The following is a 19,004-nucleotide window of genomic DNA, read 5'->3' as shown; positions in this document are numbered from 1 at the left end:
TGTTTCCCGGTGCCCCGCGAGGGCGCCGAGCTCGCTTTCCCGCAGGGAGCGTGGAAGCCGGCAAGGGGCTGGGAACGGCCCGGGGAACGCGGTCCGGGCTGCGGGCTCTTCCCACGTGCCGGGCCGGCCGTGGCCGTGCAGCACCGTCGGGCTCGGCGCAGCTCGGGGTCGCGCAGCCCAGCCGAGGCTGGTTTTCACTCCGCAGGCCCGGGAGCTCGGCGCTGTGCTGGAAGAGCCAAGCGCGCTCCAGTCTCAATGCTGGGGCTTTCTAACGTGCCCCCCAGGCGAGCTGGCACGGCAGCAGCCCCCGGTGCTTTGCATCCGCCCGCGCTGCTCGCGGCCGGCGATGGCCGGGGCGGGGGGTCGTGGTGACGGGCTCTGCTGGGCTAAAGCTGGGGCTTCCCGGCCTGCCCTTACTTTGCGGAGCAGATGGACGCTGGAGGTAGGGACCCTCTTCCAGCAAACCTGAGCCTGTTTGCTCTCTCCTTGCTAATCTCAACTCCAAGGTGCTTTTCTTAGAGCTGTAGAAGAGCCTGCGTACCCCGGCGGGACCACAGCTCGGACCCCCCGACTTGGGTGAGGATGAAGGAGAAGCAGAGAGGAGGCTGCGGTGCTGCCAGCTCTCCTCGCCTCCAAGCAATTGGGAATATTTTTGAGTTAGAGAAGGGTTTCAGCGGAGTTCCCAAGACCCAGGTCCCACCGAGGAGCGGCGGCACAAGGCCGCTCTTGTGAGGTGCCGAGTTACCCAGGAGACAGACTGAGCCACCGAGAAATCTTGCACTTTTTTGAAAAAGAGATTTATATATAAATGTGTTACGGGAAAAAATACCTCTGCTCATACACATGGTAATTCTTCTGTCTTACTTTGTTTGCTATCTTTCTTTCTTTATTGTTTTCAAAGATTTAAAGGAATTTAATTAAAAAGTTTAACTACCCTCCTCTTTCCACATAACAAACCCTAAAATAAAATGAAGTGCAATAGCGGCGAGCCTGCTTTATACCCTATTTAAAACCAAGCACAAAGGCGAGTGAGATCATGGCGTGTATTAGGCAAGATGTTCCCAGCAAGGCCGGGCAGCGCTCCTGGCAGCGGGCGAGGGACCGCCGAGCCTTCGCCCGGCCGCGGCCGCCCTCGCCCTCCCCGGTGGGGAGGATGCACCCGAAGCGGACGCGGGTGCTCGCCCGAGGGGACGCGAGAGGACCACTTTCCATAGGTGCACCGCAAGGAAGGACGTTATAGAAAGGAAAGCTAATCTTTGGTCGAAAGTCCGATCTCCTCCAGGGATTGTGCACAGGCAGCCGTGCAGCTGTGGTCTGCCAGGGAGCCCAGAGTGGGCTTTATTATTTAGGCTTGAGCTCAACTACAATGTGTCATTTAGCAAAGATCCCGCTGTGTTAAGCCGCGTTCAGCGCCGCGGCAGTGTCCCGTGTACGTGTTAGACTGAGCCTTGCTTTGTCTTTTGTCGGCTTCGGTGCCGGGAGAGAAGTGATGAGAAAGGTCCGAGACCTGCCGTGGCGGTGCCGCTGCCCCGCCGCGACGTCCTCGGCCAGCCCGCAGCTCCCGCGCTCCTGCCTGGCCCCACTACCCGTTTTCTTTCCCCGTTTCCCCTCTCGCTGGGGACATGCCGCGGGTCACCGCTGTCCCCCGGCACCGGAGCGGCTCAGCGCGGCGCTGGGGCGGCCGGCGGAAGAGCCCGGGTGTCAGATGTCCGTCTCAGCCTCTCACCGGCGAGAAGGTCTCCACCTAAATCAACACGAGCTCCCTGGACTCGCAGCCACGGCCGCGGGGTATTTTTAGACGCCGATCAGTCAGCGGTGACGGTTCAAGTTCAGGCAAGTCACACGCAGCCGGCGCGGTCGCACAGAAGCGCTGTGTGCAGCACAGGGGCTGCTGAGCCCGCTCCTTCGCCAGGCCCTGCCAAAACCCACCGGCCACCGGAGCCGCGGTCCCTCTGGGGAGGCATCTGTGCGACGGGGAAGTGTAAACAGGCTGTGGATTGTAAAACACACACTTTTTTAATTGAAGCAATAAATCACAGTTCGTGCTGCCACAGAAGCCGTCGTTGAAGGTGCGGAAAGCGTTTTCCCAGCCTGGACACGGCCCCGGGTGGAGGGATCCGGCCTTTCGGCGGGTGGGGAAACTGAGGCATGCAAGTGGGTCGGTCCTGGAGACTCTCCGGAGGATCTAGCCGGTCTCCTCAAAATTGCTGTTCGAGGAAAGCAGGCCCCTGCGCCTCCGGCATCCCCCGTCACAGCCTGATTAGCTAAAGCAGCTGTGATGAGCTCAGGGCGGCCTCAGGGCCCGGGGCGCCGCTGGCAGAATGGTCACTTTTTGGTGGCTCTGCTGCAACGAGGTGATGTTTGAAGCCCTGGTAGATGCTTCCTCAGAGCACATGAGTCAGGGTTTGCTACCACCGAGCGCGGGGAGGAGCTGGTTCTTGCCGGAGCCTCCAGATGCTATTCCAGTGCACAGGAATAAAATAAAGCAATCATAAGCAATCATCTCACTCCAGGAAAAAACCCAGAGGCTCGGCAGTTCTGGGAAGCAGGCACAGCTCGGACTCGGGCAAGACCTCTAAAAGCAGATACTGGCAAGTCAGTAGCCAGATCTGAAAATGTCGATGTTCTGATTTCCAGTGCCTCAGTTTATCCGTCTGGAAAATGGGCCTAATATTTTCCTGTGCCATCAGGCAGGGAGAGCAGAGCCTGGGTTTCCTGCCGCGCCTGCCTCTCCTTCGTGCCCGTCCCTCCGTGACTGCGGGGCGCCTGCCCCACACCTCTTCGCTGGAGCCTTCGCGCAGCTGCACACGATGCAGTGCATGCTCTGCGTCTCCGTTTGGGCTGAGCTCGTGTGTTCGGTGCCAGCTGGAGGGGCCTGCTGAGTTTTTGCTGATGCATCAGAAATATATTTTTAGGAAGGTTTCTCTATAATTATCACATTATAGCTCCTCCTGGATCGCTCGCAGCGTAGTAAACAATTGCTATACTTGTTAGAGGTCATGAATACAGAAAAACATTCCTCTGTGTGAGGTCTGCTGTTAAATAATAACTCGGCGTTTCGTGGCGTGGGGGGGCGAACGCCCTCGAAGGGACATGCTGACATTGTTCAAGCCGGCGATGCAGCTCCGCAGCTCGCACCGCTTCCGCGGAGCCGCGTCCCGGAGCAGGAGCGACGGCGGCACTGACGGAGGGCTGTCGCCCCACGCGCCCGCCGCGTCTGCCGGGCTGAGCCTCGCGCCGCTCTCCCCGTGTCGCGGTAACGCTTAGGCACCCTCCTCGTCCACCTTGCCCTTCGCCCAAGCACCGCGTACCCTTGTGGGGTTCAGGGTACGGAAGAAACGCGAGGATGCAACGGTGGCTAAAACCACGTTAACAAATGGGCAGACGAAGGATCGCAGCATCCCAGGAGTCCTACCTCGAGGCCAAAGGAGAAACCAAGAAATCTGATAGAGCTGCGAAAGCCGGGGTAGAGCAGCAAGCGCCGGCCTGGGCAGGCGGCAGACATGTAACTTCTGACCTCCCTCAATGCCTCCCCGTGGGTGGGGGAATCTCTCCTTTATGATGTGGTCGAAAGAAAACGATGGCTGGGCAAAAACAGGGCAGGCGTGGAAGTCCCATCTGGCCGGAGCGCCGCAGCAAGTCGCAGGAGGGGACAGCAGCGTTGCAGAGTCGTTCTGGGAGCCGTTTGCTAGAGAGAAAAGGGGGTGAAATCTTCCACGCTGCTGCAGGGAACAGCTCACAGGATCTGGAGGTCTTTGGTAGATGCCACTAAAGCATGACCAGCCTGCAAGGGGTTGGACACACACGGTCACAACTGTTAAATACTTCGACCTGTGTGGGGGGTTGTCCCTAAGGAACAAATCTCCTTCCCCGGAGGAGCTGGCGGATGAGGCTTTTGGGCATCACACTGCAGATCAGTGCGGTGAAACCAGGTTCTTCAAGACCGAGCAACCTCGTGGCTGGGCTGCCGAGGCACCCGCTTGTTGAGGGTACGAGCAGCAGCAAGGTCGAGGCGAGGTTCTGGTGGGAAATGAGCCCTGAGGTTTGCCAAGAGCTGCAGCGGAGTGGGACCTGCTTTTGCACAAGAAGCCCTGGGCAAGCGGCGGAAGAACTGAAATGCACCCAACTAATTGTAGCAGCGTGCGAAGACGCGCTGTTGAGGTGAACTAGGATTTCAAGGTCAAGCTGTGACCAGCCAGGTTGAGCGTCGGTGCTTGCAGCCTGGCAGAGGCCCCGCTGCGGCGCGGTGCCGGCGGTTGCCGGCCGGGAGCAGCTCAGCTCCCTTCCCCGCGGCCGCCGCGCTGCAGGGGCCGGCTGGCAGCTGGCAACACGTTGCGGCAACCCAACCCGCAGAGGAGGAGCAGTTGGATGCCCAGCAGCACACACGCTTGTGTTTAACGCTGGTTTGCACGAGGCTGGGGGAGGCACGGCTGGGGACAGGCACCCGTCGCCTCGGGGCGCGTTGCACCGGAGCGAAACGCTGGCAGAGCCGTCGGTTTGGGGGCTCCGCACTTCTGCACCGGCATCTGGCATCAGAGCAGAGTATTTGCCCCCGTTCGGCCCCGAGCAGCCCGCGGCGAGCAGGGCAGCGCCGAGCCGGGGTGCAGCTCCCGCGCCTCCCCGACGTGCCGCGACCGCCGGCTCCGCCGACGCGGACGGCCAAGGGGGACGGCAGCCTCCGCGCTCAGCCCCTTGCTTTTTTTGGTTTGCATTGCAGGCTCCGTGTTGTTTTAATGTAGTTGCTAGTATTTAATGCGTTTTTATTGCTTACTCTAATAACAGCGCCGGAGCCGCGACAGCCAAGCCAAACACGCCGTGCCGGCGAGCCAAACGTCGCCCTTCGGCCACGAAAGCGGATGCCTTGTGCCCCTGCTCGAGTGGAGATGGACCCATCCCGTCGTTGGTGGCACATCCATGGGTTGATGTAAGTGAGCCGGGGTTTTGCTCACAGCCGCTGGTACCTGCCACTCCTATATGCCAATTTTTATACGCTCTCTGCCTTTTGCAGTGTTCCTCACGGTTTTTCTCCCTGCTCGCTCTTCCCCGCCAGCCCCAGCCTTCGCCGCCCCCCCCAGCCGCTGCTGCCCCTTGCCCGCTCTGGTCTCCCTCGTTCCATCTTTCTTCTCTGCCTTCCTCCCTTCCATTTTTGCCCGTTTTTGCTCACCTCGGCTCAGCCCACCCTCCCGGAGGGGAAGGGTATCCATTTCGCCCCCGTCCCCGCTCCCCTCCTGCCCTCCCGGGCAGCAGCCGCTGCCTCCTCCGTCCTCTCCCCGTCCAGCCCCTTCCTCCCTCGCTGGGGGTCCGGAGCAGGGAAGGGGGCAGCGAACCGGGGCGGGGGGGACGCTGCAGCCAAGCGCGGCTGTGCCGGAGAGATGCCCGGTGTGGTCTCACCAGCCTTCGTCTGGCTGGACGAGGCGAGCCGACCATCTCGAGCAGTGACACACGTCTCCGTATCTCAGGCCACACAGTCTGTCGCTGCTCCCAGGAGATTTTCGCCTTTCCCTCTGCGCCAGCCCGCAAGCCGCAAGCTCTCCGGCTGGACGTCCCGGGCTGTAAATGCGCTCGTCATTCTTCTGTTCCTTTCTCCCCCAGGAGCTACGCGTTGGCGGCTCAGCACCAGCCATGCGTGGCTGCGCTTGCCCGCGCTTGGCCCGCGTAGGTAGGCAGCGCGGCCATCGCCTCCGGGCCGTCCTGGTGGGCCCGACGCTCCCGGGCCGGCTGCACGGCTCCCGCCGGGGTCCTTCCCGCGCGGGGCCATCGCGGCGCCCTCGGAGCCCCTCGGAGCAGCAGCCCGGCCCGGGGCAAACGCCGCGGGGGCAACCACGGCCATCAGCAGCGGGATGCGGGGCGGTACGCAGGGACCCGAGATGAGGAAGAACTCAGAGGATGCTATTAGCTGTGCTTCCCCTCGCTGATGCAGAGGACTGAATTCAGGAGAAGAGTTGAGTTCCACCATGCAACAGTCCACTTCTGCCTGTATCATAACAGCCCTCTGGCAAGCTCAACAGTCCATAAAAATGCACACTCTGCTCTTATACCATTTAATTGTTTGAGCCTTCAATAAATCATCTGTTCCAGCCTGGCGTACGTTTTCGGGCATTTATTGCTAATGGATTTTCACAACATGGTTTAAGGGATGTTGTTATTAATGAATGTAACGGCGCTGAGTAGTAATTTGAGAAAGATGAAAGAGGCGTTTATGAATTCCACTTCCCTTTCGGCTGTCGCTAGGACTTTTCACGGCTTCAGAATATATTGCATTTAATCCCCATTTCTTTTTGTTAAGACCAGACTAGTACAATCTGACTCTATAGAGAAAACAGGAGTGAAGTTGGACCAGTTGGGCAGTCCTTAGTGGTGGTGAAAACCCAATGCTCCTCAGCTCTATCAGCGAGATTTCCTTGCTGGGAAGGAAAACAGGGCTTTGTCTGGATTGAGCTTCTAGTTAAAGATAAGTCGCATCCACGTGCAGGAATAGAAAGGGCGAAAGGCAGGGCCGAGAGACGGGCTCTGCTCCTGCCTCGCTCCGTCGCCCGCACGTGACGCCGGGCAGCTCCCGCTCTCTCTGCGGCCCTGTTTCACCTCCCGCCTTCTGCGCGTTTTCCTTGTCAGCCCCTTCCAAGGGCAGCGACTTTCCCACCGCGTGCCCGTACAGCACGTCGCGTGTCCAGGGGCCGCGGTAAGAGCATGCGGACGAGCGGCTCGTCTCTCAGCTCCTGCTGCAGAGCTGCACGTCCCCGCGGACAGACAGCTGAGGAGGTACATATGAAGTGGCAGCATGGGTCTGCCTCTGCTCTTAGGTGTAAATCAGGGGTAACGTCAAGGAAAGTCAGCAGGAATAAAATGAGCGTGTGTTGCAGAGGAACCAGGACATTCTGTACCAAACCTGCAGGCGCTACTCACAAAAGCTTCCTAATTCAAGACAAGAAAATGGTGTCTTGGCTGCCTGCACCTCGCGCCAGACGTCTCCCTTGGGTGACCCTACTGCATTATAGCCAGTCACCTTCTCTGGACTGATTTCCCTGCCTAGCAGGCGATAAATAATCACTATTGGTATTGCAAGGAGGCTGCGAGTTCCTGAACAACCGCCACTGAATTCTTAATTTGCTCGTCACTGATACAATGCATCTGGTTTTCTAATTATTTTTAATGATTTTTTTAAAAATAATTTATACTTTTATATGCAAAGGAAAAAGTACAAAATTGCTTATTCTTTCTCTTGCTGGATTCGTGGGCTAATGGGAGAACAGCCCACCTGTGGCCATCTCTGCGTTTGTAAATCCTGGGTCCGGACTGAGGTGCTGTTCAGGGGCGAGGGTTGTTTATGCCGTTCAGCGGTGTAAGGCCCTCGCCCCCGCTGTTCTCCGACGACAGCACCAATATGTCACCAGCATCCCGGGGGCTCCCCTTATGGCTGGAGGGAGATGCTCAGCAATGAAAAAGCAGTTCGTTCCTCCTCAAAGTGCCCCTCGCCAACGTCAGCCGCGCACGCAGCACTGGCTGAGCGTGCAAGCCAGGCACAGCCCCTCCGGAGGTGTCCGTCTCCATCGTGGCCAAGGGTTGCGGCCCCCCCCCAGCTCCGATTCTATGGGAGTCAGTGGCGTTACGAAGGCGAGGGGCTGATGTAGGAGCGAGGTGAACCGGGGCCGGGGTGGCTGCTGGGTGATGCTCCCCGGAGCCGGCGCTGGTGGGGTCTGTTCTCGGGGGCCCGGCTGACGCGCTGCGCTGCGGGAGGTCACTGCCGCCGCCTGACGTGGCTGCCGAGGGCTGCCGGGTGGCCCAGAACACGGACGGTGCCAAGGTGAGCTTAGTCCCCCTTGCAAATTCAGCGTGACGCGCTCGTGATGCCGCCCGGCTCGCCTCCTCCTCCTCTCCCCGGGGGAACGCTGGGCTTGAGCACACGCTGCGGACGCAGGAGCGCTGCCCCGAGCTTCACGCCTTGGGCTGTGGCTCCTCGAGCCCTCCGGCAGCCGCCCGGGCACTGGCTGCGTGAGGGCCTCTCCGCTGCAGAGTCCAACACGTGAGCACGCGCCACGGGTGGCCTGGGCGGCTCGGCGTGGCTTCCCACCAGCCCTGGCCTCATCCCGGGAGGCCGGGATGCCCTGCAGCCCCCCAAGCTCTTCCCCGCAGCACAGCAAGCCGCGCCGGGACGCACCGGCCCTCTCCAGGCGAGAGGCTGCGGAGCCAGGGCAGGCGAGGCGTCGCACGCTGTCCCGACCCGGTCACACGGCTACGCGCCGTGCTGCAGGGGCCGGGATTGCCGAAGAGCTGCACAACCGAATCCCGCGTCGGGGAACGGGGGTGTCCCGCTGCCCTGAGCTCCTCCGGTAACCCCAGCTGGAGGGACGTGCCGGGACAGACGGCCACGTGGCCCCATGCGTGCTGAGCCCGGAGGCAGAACACGCCTCGGCCATCCAGCCGCGTCCCGTCTGACCAGTGCTGCGTGCCTCCGAGGCTGCCCTGCCCCTTCCTCTGCGGAAAGCAGTGCTGTGCCCACCGGGCCAGCGACTTCCCTAGCGCTCGCCCTGCTCGCGGGCTCCTGCCCTGCCTCCTGCCCGGGGAGCAAAGGGCTGGTGCAGCCTGCGGCTCGCAGCTGGACGCCGTCCCTTTAATGTGGAGTCGTGTTTTTCTTGCAGGGCCAAAAATAAATGCTAGTGAAGGGATAAACAGACGTGGAAAGAAGCCTCGGACACGTGGAAGACAAGCCGGCTTTGTGTCTCCCGGAGCCGGGAGCCTGTTCACAAGGAGGTTACTCTTCTGGAAAACCACATGAGCCCTGTGCCAGTGCCAAGGGCAGTAGGTGCCCAGCGGAGCGGGGCCACGCGGGGCTGGCATGGCCTGGGGGGGGGCACGCTGCCCCCCAGCAAAGCGCCTTCAAGAGAGGGGAGCGGAGAGGAGCAAGAGGGAGAGGCCGAGGGAGAGCAGGGGAGTTTGCTTTGCTCTTCCGTTTCGTCTCTTCCTTTTTCCGTTTTCCGTGCGCGCAGGAGCTCGGGAGGTCACCTGAGCTACTTAATTAAGTCTCCACACAGCGGAGCATCGTTTGAAACTTGGTCTTTGGGCTCTTGGTGTCTCAGTCGTCCATGAAACAGAGATACTCGTGTTTTCTCATGCCATTAACGCTGCGCTTTGATGATGGGCGTCACACACGGGAAGGCAAGGGGAGATCTTCCACCACCCCTAAAGCAATGGGCTGAGTCCACCAGAGCCTCTGAAGACTCTGGTTTAGAAGCAGGAGCTTTTAAAGGCACCTCGTTAGGGCTGAGTCTCCAGCCCTGTCCGGACCCGCACACCACAGCACGCTCATCTCAGAAAGGGCAAATATTGGGGAATTAAGGGACCTAATTAGCAGCGTGAGCTGTGCTGAGGAGCTGAATGTGATGGAAACTGGGGTTCCAAAACTAGCTGGGACAAGCAGGAGGATGAACCCTGCCGCGAGCGGCTCCAAACCTGGTGGGGTAAATACCCCGCCCCAAACACATGCGGGGGTTAGTGGGAGCCTGCGAGGCCGGGGCAGGTCTGACCGGCAAGCGGGTGCTCCGAGGGCGGATGGTGTGAGCTTTCACGCAACCCCGGGCTGACATCAGCTCTCTGGAGGGGAAGCACTGTCGGGAGCAACCATCTGCTTTGCCCTTGGATGGAGACCACCACCGCCGCCCAGGCCGGACGGAGCAGCTCTCCGAGCAGCTCCCGCACAGCGGCCGGCTCAGTGCCGGGTTCAGCCCAGCGATTCCGGACCTGCTTTAGGAGTTGTCCCCTCATCTGGGCCACAAGGGCGGCATGAGAGAAGGGTGGTGGGGCAGGAGACTGGAGGCAGCGTTTGCTTCAGTCATCCGGCTTTAATTTGCTAAGGTCAGCAAATGTAGCGGTAGGATGAGAAGTGTCAAAAGTAAAGTTGCTTTAGACTTTGAAAAGGAAATTAAAACAGATGGCAGCAGGTTTCGGCTAGATAAACGCAGAAGAGGAGAAATGTGGTCATTATATAGTGAGAACGGGGTTGAGATTGACAGAAGTCTACATATGGTCTAAAAAAAAATGAATTAAAAACACTGCCTACCTTTTCAGTAGAGGCGATCATATTGAACGGCAGGGCAGAGACAGGATTTTCAGTGGGAACGTACATAAGGGAAGGAAAACTATGGCGTGGAAGCCGGCAGGAAAGGCTTAGCGAATCCAGCACGCTCAGATGAAGGTGCGCTGGCAGATTTCCACCCCGGGTTTGGAAAGAGCTGGCACATTAAATAGGTTCAGCTTAACCTGGTATTTCTCTTTGATGACGGATTTTTTTTCTAGACAAATGAAACACAGGTGATTTACTCCAGCCAGACTTGAGCGGAGGATCTGATACTGTGCCACATGGGAAATTACTAGCCGAAGTTGAGAAGCCGGGGATTAGCGCGGACGGTGCGTGCAGAGCTGCTAAAGCGGAGCTGACAGGGAGCTCGGTGGCAGGGAAACACTAGCCCGCACGGCACTCGGTAAGTGGAGCTCCTCGAGGGCCAGGCTCGAGATGGGGCTCACTCGCTTCGCTAACGCCCTGGCAGGGCAGTGGGACCGCGGTGCCGAGGACGCGGGCGTCGTCAACACGCAGGCGGCTCAGCGTAGCAATCGGCAGTCGCCGAACGGCAGAATTTGGCTGAAACGGAGTAGACAAAGTATGAAGACGGGCACTTAGACATGACTAACTAGAATATCCCATTACTCACTTGGTGGGGAAAAGCCTCAGACCTGGCTGCTCGCAGGGAGGACCGTGAGCCCCCGGCTGATGCGGGGAGGCCGACGCAGTCCGAGGAGACGTGGGTCCCTCGCGTTGGAGGAGGAATAGCGGGTGCAGAGCAGGGCACTGAGGATGAGCGGAGGGCTCAGAACAAGGGGAGACCAGGAGAGCTTCATTTTAGTGCCTCGAAACAAAGATGCGAGGAGATAGGCTTGTTTGCAGTAAATATAGCTGATAGGTGAAGATCAGAGGGAAAAAGAGAAGTGTTCAAACCAAATTACGCTGCTGGCACAAGAACAAATGACATTAGGGCTGGAGATCTGAAATGAAGCGCTGGAGGAGCCTGCCAAAACGTGGGCTATGATGTAACTGGCTGCAGCGGTGGGGCCTGGCTCAGGGCTGGCGCGTCCCCTGTCCCCGGCTGGTGGGCAGGGAGCCGGCACCGCAAGGCACAGCCCCGAGGAACGCCGCCGAGGCTTCCCGGCGAGGGAGCACCGCGGCCAGGCACGGAGCGCCTGCCTCCCTGGAAAGCGAGGGGTGCCGTTACGGAGCCAGGGCCGCTAAAACATGCTGCTGCGGGTCGGAGCTCGTGCTCTTCACCCCAAAACGCCACCAGCCCCCCCCTCCCGAGCCGGAGCCGACCCGGCGGACACGGTGCCGAGGAGCCGCCGGCCCGGCGTCGGCAGCTTCCTGGTCGCGGGGCCGAGGGCAAGGCAACGCGGCCGGAGCCGGCGGGCTCGAAAATGGAAATGAAAAGACGAGAGGCTGATACCGAAGCTTTTATTTCACCAGCTAAAACAAGCCCCCGCCCCCCATGGGAACTGGCAAACTCAGCTCTTTAATGGTCCGAGCTCATCGCGGCCTTGCCTATAAATAGCTAAATGAGATTCCTGCTGTCCCCGTGAGTAATCCCGACATCCTCCCGCGGCCGCGCGGAGCTGAGTCACCGGCGCGCTGCGCTCCCGGCCCCGCATTACTTACATGGTCTCAAAGGAAACTTTAACACATCCCATGAATCATCAGGGATTGGATCATGTTTAAAGTTATTCCATTGGCATTTCCCTTCTATTGTAGCGAGTCTGCCAACACCTAAAACTTCAGCTAAGCTGGACTCAAAATGCACTGAGAAAACAGCATGTTGACATATACAGCTACTAATAAAAATAATAAAAAAATCCTTTTAAATCTCCATCAATAAACGAGTCCCCCGTAGCCGAGCCCTTTCGCACTCTGGACCTGCTAATTTTGTCAGGCTGCTTCATTATCCCATAGTTGCTGCTTTAAAGAATCCAAAGTTTGAAATGTTTTAATATTCAGCCTTTAGCCCCCTAATTTAATCTACTCCAGGTTTCCGGCCGATCCGTCACTCGCACCGCGCTGCAGCCCCGCACTCAGCCTCTCGCAGACACACACATTCCTCCTCTTACCCACGATAAGAATAAAACGCCTGCAAAGAAACGCTCACGTTTGCTGCTGGGGGTTGCGTAGTCCTGGGCCTAAAACCTGATGTGTTCTTTTGCTAATCCTAGGAAATCTGTGTCTTACTTAAATAACATTTTTTCTAGTACTTTTTCATCGGGCAGTTGCACCGCCTGTTCAGCGACTGTTAGCAAGCGCTTGTACAGCGCATTCCTGCACGGGCGGCAGCCGCTCCCGCGACCCGGCTCATCCCGCGACCCGGCTCATCCAGCAGCCCGGCCCAGCCCTGCTTGCCAGGTTTTTGCCAGCTGTTACTGTACAATAGTATTGGGGGGGGAATCAGTTTTGGCTCTGTTGGCTGGATTGCATATAATTCAGCTGCCTGTTGACAAATGATGATTTGTTTAACAGCATCAACTGTAATGCTTTTATAGCTGATAGTTTTCACCCTACTCTGCAGCTGGAAAAACCTGAGGAATTCCCAAAAGTTCCCTGCTCATGTCCTTTCCAGTCTTCTCCTCGCTCTAGAACAGGACTGACCTGGTGTGTCTTGCCCTGGTGTGTCTTGCTGTGATGTGTCTTGTCCTGGTGTGCCTTGTCCTGGTGTGTCTTGTCCCGGTGTGCCTTGTCCTGGTGTGCCTTGTCCTGGTGTGCCTTGTCCCGGTGTGCCTTGTCCTGTTGTGCCTTGTCCTCTGCTCGGCTTCGTGGTGCCTCCTCCCTGCCGGTGGCCAGCCTGGCGGGATGCTCCAGGCCACGGCCTGGAAACAAGCCAGCGTGTCTGCACGGCATCAACCGGGCTGGGAGCGGGCGGGGGGGACACACGCGCCCACGTGTTTGCTCTCTCCGCGTTGCTCCAGCCGGCTCTGTGCCACCAGCGCTTCCTTCCTTAACACCTTGCACTCGTTTGTCGCGAGGCCGCTGAGCAGCACACGTTAATCTCGGGCCGCACGAGCCCACCACGGCAGCAGGTATTCCGGCGCCTCTCCGTTTTCCTGACGCCGTCCCCGTCCGCACCGTGCCGCTTCCCGGGCGCCCGGCTGGCAGGCGGCTCGGCACCGCCAAGGCGGCAGCAGCAAGCGCTGGCCCGCGTTGGCTTGTGGCTCCTCATACGTAACTCACACTTTGGACCTGCCTGGTGATTCCGGCCTCAGGGTGCAGCTGCCCTGCACCACAGGGACCACAAGAGCCGAGCAAACAGCCTGGGCCTTTAGGAGGTCTTGGCCAAACTGAGCTTCATGGGCCTCTCTGAGGACACCAGGGGCTGCAGGACACGGCGTGTCAGCCCGCAGAAAGAGCCCATTAGTCACCGGCGTGCCCTGCTCCGCAGCTGTTTTAATCACCGTGCACACATGCAGCTCCCACTCCTAAAAGGGTACTTGACGCCGCTGCACATGGCTTCCTTCGGCCGCCTTTCCCCGATTAAGAGCAACCCACAGCTACGCGGACGCGCAAACACGGGGCGCTGCGGGTTTGCGGCTCGTGTCGTGGAGCGCGAGGCCGGTGCTGCGGCTATCGGCGTGCCTCTGCCTCCATGCGCGGTGACCGGCGAGCGCGGCACGGCTGCTACAGGCTCTGCTCCTCGGCAGACCCGGCCGGGGGGGGTAGGGGGGGCCGGGAGGCCGTCACCATGCCCTGCCGTGTCCCCAGGCCGCTGGTGCTCCGCTGTGTTACGTGCTGATCAAAGCTGCCCTTTGCAGACCGGGTCCCAGCTAGGGAGGCCGCTGTGCCGCGGGGCGGTGACCGACTCACCCGGCAGCGCAGCGCTAATCCGCAGGCTGCAGGAACCAGCGCGCTCCCTTTAATTTTCCCTTTAAAAAACGCTGAGCTGAAGTCATGAGAAGTTTAAGGGGAAAAAAACCGGCTGCCCGGCTTTCGGCTCGGGAAGCCAAACCCAGGTGCAAACAGGTGGGAAGGGTTTCGAGCTGGATGCTTCACGGCAAGCGCACACGCCCCAACCTCCTGAACCAGCCGGGCGCTTGGCCTGCGCCTCGGGGAAGGCTGTTTCGCGGGGGGGCCGGGAGAGGGTTTGGGGTTTCCCCCCTTACAAAGCCCCGGCCGCCAGCCCTTGGCCCCCCAGCAGTGCGAACTGGGCACCGCGACGGGGTCCGGCTCTCGCGAAGGCCGGCCAACCCGCTCGCTTCCCACCAGCTCCTGCAAACGCTCTCGCGTTTAAACGGGGCCAAACCTGGTCCAATTAAAAGGACAAAACCGAGCAATGTGCCAAAAACGACAGGATTCTTGAGAGCCTGGATTTCACCAGTCTTCCAAAAAATTAAACGTTTAAACTGTAAGGAAAGTGAAGTTTGACTTAATAACCATAGTTCCTGCGTGAAGCAGCTATTCATCCGGAGCTGCAGCAACGTAGCAAAGGGCTCCAGCGAAAGCACGCAGCACCTTTGCCTGCAAAGTGTATTTCCTGTACGGGTCGAGTCCCGCTCACGCGGCTGACGGGCGCTTGCCGTTTGATTGAACGTCCCACGCGAAATTATCCGGGACAGGAGCTGTGCCCTGAAAGCAGCTGCTGACGCTACCGGGCAGCTCAGAAAGCCTCCCCCGCCGCGGCCGCCTCTCTGCCGCGGGAACCTGCCGCTTGAAAGGCATTAATAGAGCTGCTGGTACTTGAGGAGCAATTTGACTTTCCCCCACCCCCAGCGGGGATCCCCCCCCCCGCAGCCCCTGCCCTGGGCTGCTGCTGGTTTAGGCTTCGGGGGCTGCTGCAACGCTGCTGTCAGCCCAGAGGCTCCGCGTCTCCCATGGGTGCGCAGAGCAACGGGGAGGGCGGCTCCGGCTTCGTGTGTGTGTGTGTGTGTGTGTGTGTGTGTGTGTGTGTGTGTGTGTGTGTGTGTGTGTACGTACCGGGGGGTTTGTTTTTGTAGGGTCTACTTTAATATATCTACTACTTCACATGCAATAGAGGGGGCAGCTCAAAGGCAGGCTGGGGGGTGGCTCAGGGCAGCAGAGGCTGCTGCCATCACCCCACACTGACTCCCCAAAAAACCCCTTACTGCTGTTAGTTTAGGTATTTCTGCATTTTCCCCAGCCAGGTCAGAGGTGCTAAACGGCCTTACAGAAAAGAGCCAAAAATTGTCCTTAAAAAAATCACAGCTCCTTAGCGGGGGCACGGGGACGTGGCCCCATGGGCCGGCTGAGATGGTGCTCCGGGGGGAAGAGGGGGCGGCAGGGCTGCTCTCCCCCCGCGGCCGGCAGCGTCCCCAGGGCCCTCGGTCCCCCGCCGCCGTGGGGGGACACATGTGCCAGCGGCTGCCCCCGGCGAGCGCAGAGAGCACCGGCCCCAGGTGCATGTGCAGCCGGCGCGGGGGGAGCAGGCGGCGTGCGAGCAAGGTTGCCGTCCATGGACGCAGCTCCTCGGGCACGTCCACCGGCCGAACCCCCGGCGCCCGCGGGTGAAGCTCCACTCGGCCGGGCAGCGGCTCGGGGACGCGTGGTGGGACGGGCTCTGTGCGCTGCTCCCGCCGACGTCCGCATCCAGGGCTGGCCTCCTCTTCCTCGCTGGAGCCGAGACGGGAAGGAGACGTTGGGGCAGCTCCCTGCAGCACTCCAGAGCAACTCTTTATTTTAACATATAAATACTCGTACTTGGAGCAAGATGCAGATACTAAAGATAAAAATCGTAACATAGAAACACTTGAAAAAAAAGTTACAAAACCACATTCCGGATCCTCCTGCTTTCGGCACACGAATATTCCACTCGGGCGGGTTGAGGTCTCCAGCCCGTTAGCAGCTGAGGTGAGCGGGTCTAGTCGCTTTGGCAGGTACCAGACCCAAACCAGAGGAAACTAATTCCAGCCACACGTTTTGCCGAGGGAACCGCTCAGCCCTTTCCATCTTGTTCCAGCATCCGGTGACGACTGGGTTGCTGCTAGGTGAGGACATGCTCGTGGAGAGGAGCAGAGGGTCGAGGACGTCCCACGACGCGGCGATCCCCCAAATCAAAGGCGGCAAAACACGACGTCCCGCAGCAGCAGTCCCAGAAGCAGCCCGGTGCTGGCGTCCGCCCGCCGCGACGGAGGCTCTCGGCTGAGCTCCGGCCGCTCCTGCAGGGCTGCAGCGGGCGAGTCTCCTCGTCCCCGGTTCGGTAAGAAGAACCCAGAGGTGCTGACAGCAACGTGCCCCTCGTCTGGCCTCTCTGCTGGCGAAGCCCCGGGGTGCGGGGGGTGTTTGGGGGCCGGTTTACCCACGTCGAGCGACGGTTCTGCAACAGCCCCCGCGGAAGGGCTCCCCGCGGACGGGCATCCCCAGCAGCGGGCACCGCTCCGGGTTCGCCCCTACGGCAGCACGTCCCTGGGCCTGGCACGGTTACGGCCCGGGCCGCAGCCTGGGGTTTCCAGCTGCTGCTCCTTTACAAAGGATTAAACTTTAAGAAAAGTGGTGGAAAAGCTCCTGAGAATAACAGACAACAAATGAGTAAATCTTGCTTCAGAGCTGCACGACCCAAGTGAGAACAGGGAAAAGCGAAGTGTGAAGGCAAGTCCAGGCAGTCAGCGCAGAGAAAAAAGTACATGCATTTCTACTCTATTGGCAAAAGCGGGTAGATAAAGCAGAACTGATTGATAAATATATCAATTAATTGATAAACATCACAAAAAGTTTTAACAAAGCCTTTCCAAGAAGGCAGTGAGCAAACTGGCATCACTGCAGCGTGCAATGAAAACAAAATGTTTGCTCAACGTACAGAAGCTCTCAGAAAATGCAGATAAAGTGTCAAAATGCATAAAGATGGCAAAGAATAGACTAGTGTGGTTGTTTAACAGCTGACAGCTTCCCGTGCAACGGCTGCATCATACGCTGAGCTGCGAAATGAGAGCGGGAACAACGCGCTGGGGAAGGGGAGCAGAGCGGCAGAGACCTGCAGGGACCTCGGGGCGTTCAGCTGGAGGAGGAGGAGAGAAGGGGGGCGAGGAGAGAAGGGGGGGCGAGGAGAGAAGGGGGCAGCCCCCCCACGCACCGCTTACCTGCGAGGCCCCCCACGCGCGAGGCCGCCCCGGGCCGGGCTCACAGTTGACCATTGCAAGAACAATAAGGATTTTTAGGGGCATTATGACTGGGTTAGTAAAACACAGCTGCCCCTGAAAGTCCCTCATTTTTCTTGCTGCCGCTCGGTCCCCTCCAGGTCCCCGGCAGCGCGGGGATGCGACCGGCTCCTCCTGCGCCGCCCAGGCGCCCGTCCCGGCGGACGCCCCGTCCCAAGCCCGGCGTGCCGAGGCGGAGGCGGCCGTCGAACGCCCGCCGTCGGGGCGAGAGGCAGCAGCACCGTCTCCTACAAACGCACGACGTGTCGGCGATGGGCTGAGCGCCGGCGCTTGCTCCCGAAAAGGGCCCTTCTCCAGCTGAGAGCCGGCAAGCTCGTGCCACAGGCAGCCCAAGCCCCTCGCCCAAGCCCCCGGACCGGGGGGGGGGGGGGGCAGGACCCACCGCTTTTCAATTATTAGTAAAGCTGGGATTGTCGTTAGGAGATTACTACCAATTTCTCAACAGCATTCAGCTTAAGTCGTTTTTTTTAAAGCGAGCTACGGGATTTTAGGTTTCTGACTAAAAAAGCGCAAAGTGCCTGGCGGGGATTTTTCGGCGCTCGCTCACGAGTCCCCTCGGCGATCCCAGCCCCGCGCCTGCTTGGGGCGAGCAGCAACACTCTCCTTTTAACGCAGCAGCCGTTTGAATTTTGATGGAGCCGGACTCGACAGAAAACCAGGGGCCGATTCCCGCAGCGTTTCTGCTGGCCGCTTCCATGGACGGGCTGCCTGCAGGGCCCCGGGCTGCGCGTGAGGGCTGCGGGGCCTCGGGGGGGCCCCTGAGGATGCATCACTTTTTTTTGCCTGCATGAAGGCTGCCGCTCCCTCGCAGGGACGCTTTCCCCCCAGTGACAGGTTGGGAAGAACGAGGGAGGCTCAGCAGCTCTGCAAACCCGCGAGCAGGCAAGAGGCGCGCGGAGCAGCTCCCCCCGCCATGCCCCGGCCCGCGCTCGCCTGCAGCCCCCCCCCCGCGCTCTCCTCCAGGGCTTTGGGGGGGGTCAAATCAAAGCCAGCCGTGTGCCCTGATTTGGCAATAAAACATGGGCCATGATTCCCATCCAAATATTATTTGCATCTTAAAAAAAAAAAAATACAACAGCAATATAATAATAATAAAAAAGCAGCAGTCCTATGGATGGCAACGACGTTGGGGTCCTAAAGGAAGCATAAAAGCCGGAGTGCGGCATGGAGCAAGGCGCGAGGGGAGCGGGCACGGCGCAAGGTGCACGGAGCAAGGCGCGAGTCAGGACACCGGCACAGGGACCAGCTCCCTGCCGCGCTCCAAGGCACAAACCCGGCCGGGGGGAGCACGCGACGTCGCCGGCCGCCAGCACCCCGGGGCGAGCGGAGGGGCCGGAGGAGCAGGTGAAGCCGCGCGCGGGCAGACCTCGGCCGGGCAGGACGCTCAGCCATGAGCGGGGCACCAGGGATGCGATTGAGCATATGCCTAAAGCTAAGCACACGCTTAAGCCTGCTGCTGAGCTGGCGCCTGAAGTTGGCCTAGCAGGTATCCTCGTGTGCCGTTTCTCAGCTCTTTGTGGCCTAATAAGTGACACGAGTATAAAAACATTCCTGCAGTCACACGTGCCCAAGAATTCCCCCAAAGTCTGGTTTCTGATATAGATATATATATTCTCTATATTTTTATGAATATATATAGTCTTACGCTAACTTTTGTACCTATTCTCCCCACGCCTCCACCAACACCGATTATGGGTATTACGACAGTACGGATATTATCAGCATTTATCAGCACTAAAACACGAGCTAATCATTAGCAAGGTTTTAAAAGCTCTGGGCTGAGTTTTTACGGGGCTGGAGCAGGGCGTCAGGTAGCAGCT

The 19,004-nt window shown here is 59.4% G+C and overlaps 1 protein-coding gene and 1 long non-coding RNA gene across 8 annotated transcripts in view; one reads left to right on the top strand and one right to left on the bottom strand.

The window, feature by feature from the left end:
* COPRS (coordinator of PRMT5 and differentiation stimulator) overlaps nt 1-6,083 on the top strand; it is a 126,281-nt gene extending 120,198 nt beyond the window's left edge. For 5 of the 7 annotated variants that reach the window (XR_003259009.2, XR_010392166.1, XR_003259010.2 and 2 more), the window contains 2 exons: nt 4,783-4,924; nt 5,460-6,083. Coding sequence is in view for 3 of the 7 variants with exons in the window: in XM_064522690.1 (XP_064378760.1) it covers nt 4,783-4,924; nt 5,460-5,556 (239 nt within the window). In the remaining 4 variants the exon portion in view is untranslated. Of the gene's footprint in view, nt 1-3,886; nt 4,162-4,782 lie in introns of those variants that run through there. The other 2 variants (XM_064522691.1, XM_064522689.1) reach the window with 2 other exon arrangements.
* Nucleotides 776-18,515, bottom strand: LOC135330266 (uncharacterized). The gene is made up of 2 exons (XR_010392168.1): nt 10,055-18,515; nt 776-9,942 (listed from the first exon to the last, which is right to left on the bottom strand). It is a non-coding gene; the product is annotated as an uncharacterized LOC135330266 (long non-coding RNA).
* Between the last annotated feature and the right edge of the window lie 489 nt (nt 18,516-19,004).

Source organism: Dromaius novaehollandiae, chromosome 18, assembly GCF_036370855.1.
Source record: "Dromaius novaehollandiae isolate bDroNov1 chromosome 18, bDroNov1.hap1, whole genome shotgun sequence".
Classification (NCBI taxonomy): domain Eukaryota; kingdom Metazoa; phylum Chordata; class Aves; order Casuariiformes; family Dromaiidae; genus Dromaius; species Dromaius novaehollandiae.
Note: the sequence above shows the minus strand (reverse complement) of the source record. Positions and strands in the feature narration are given on the sequence as shown.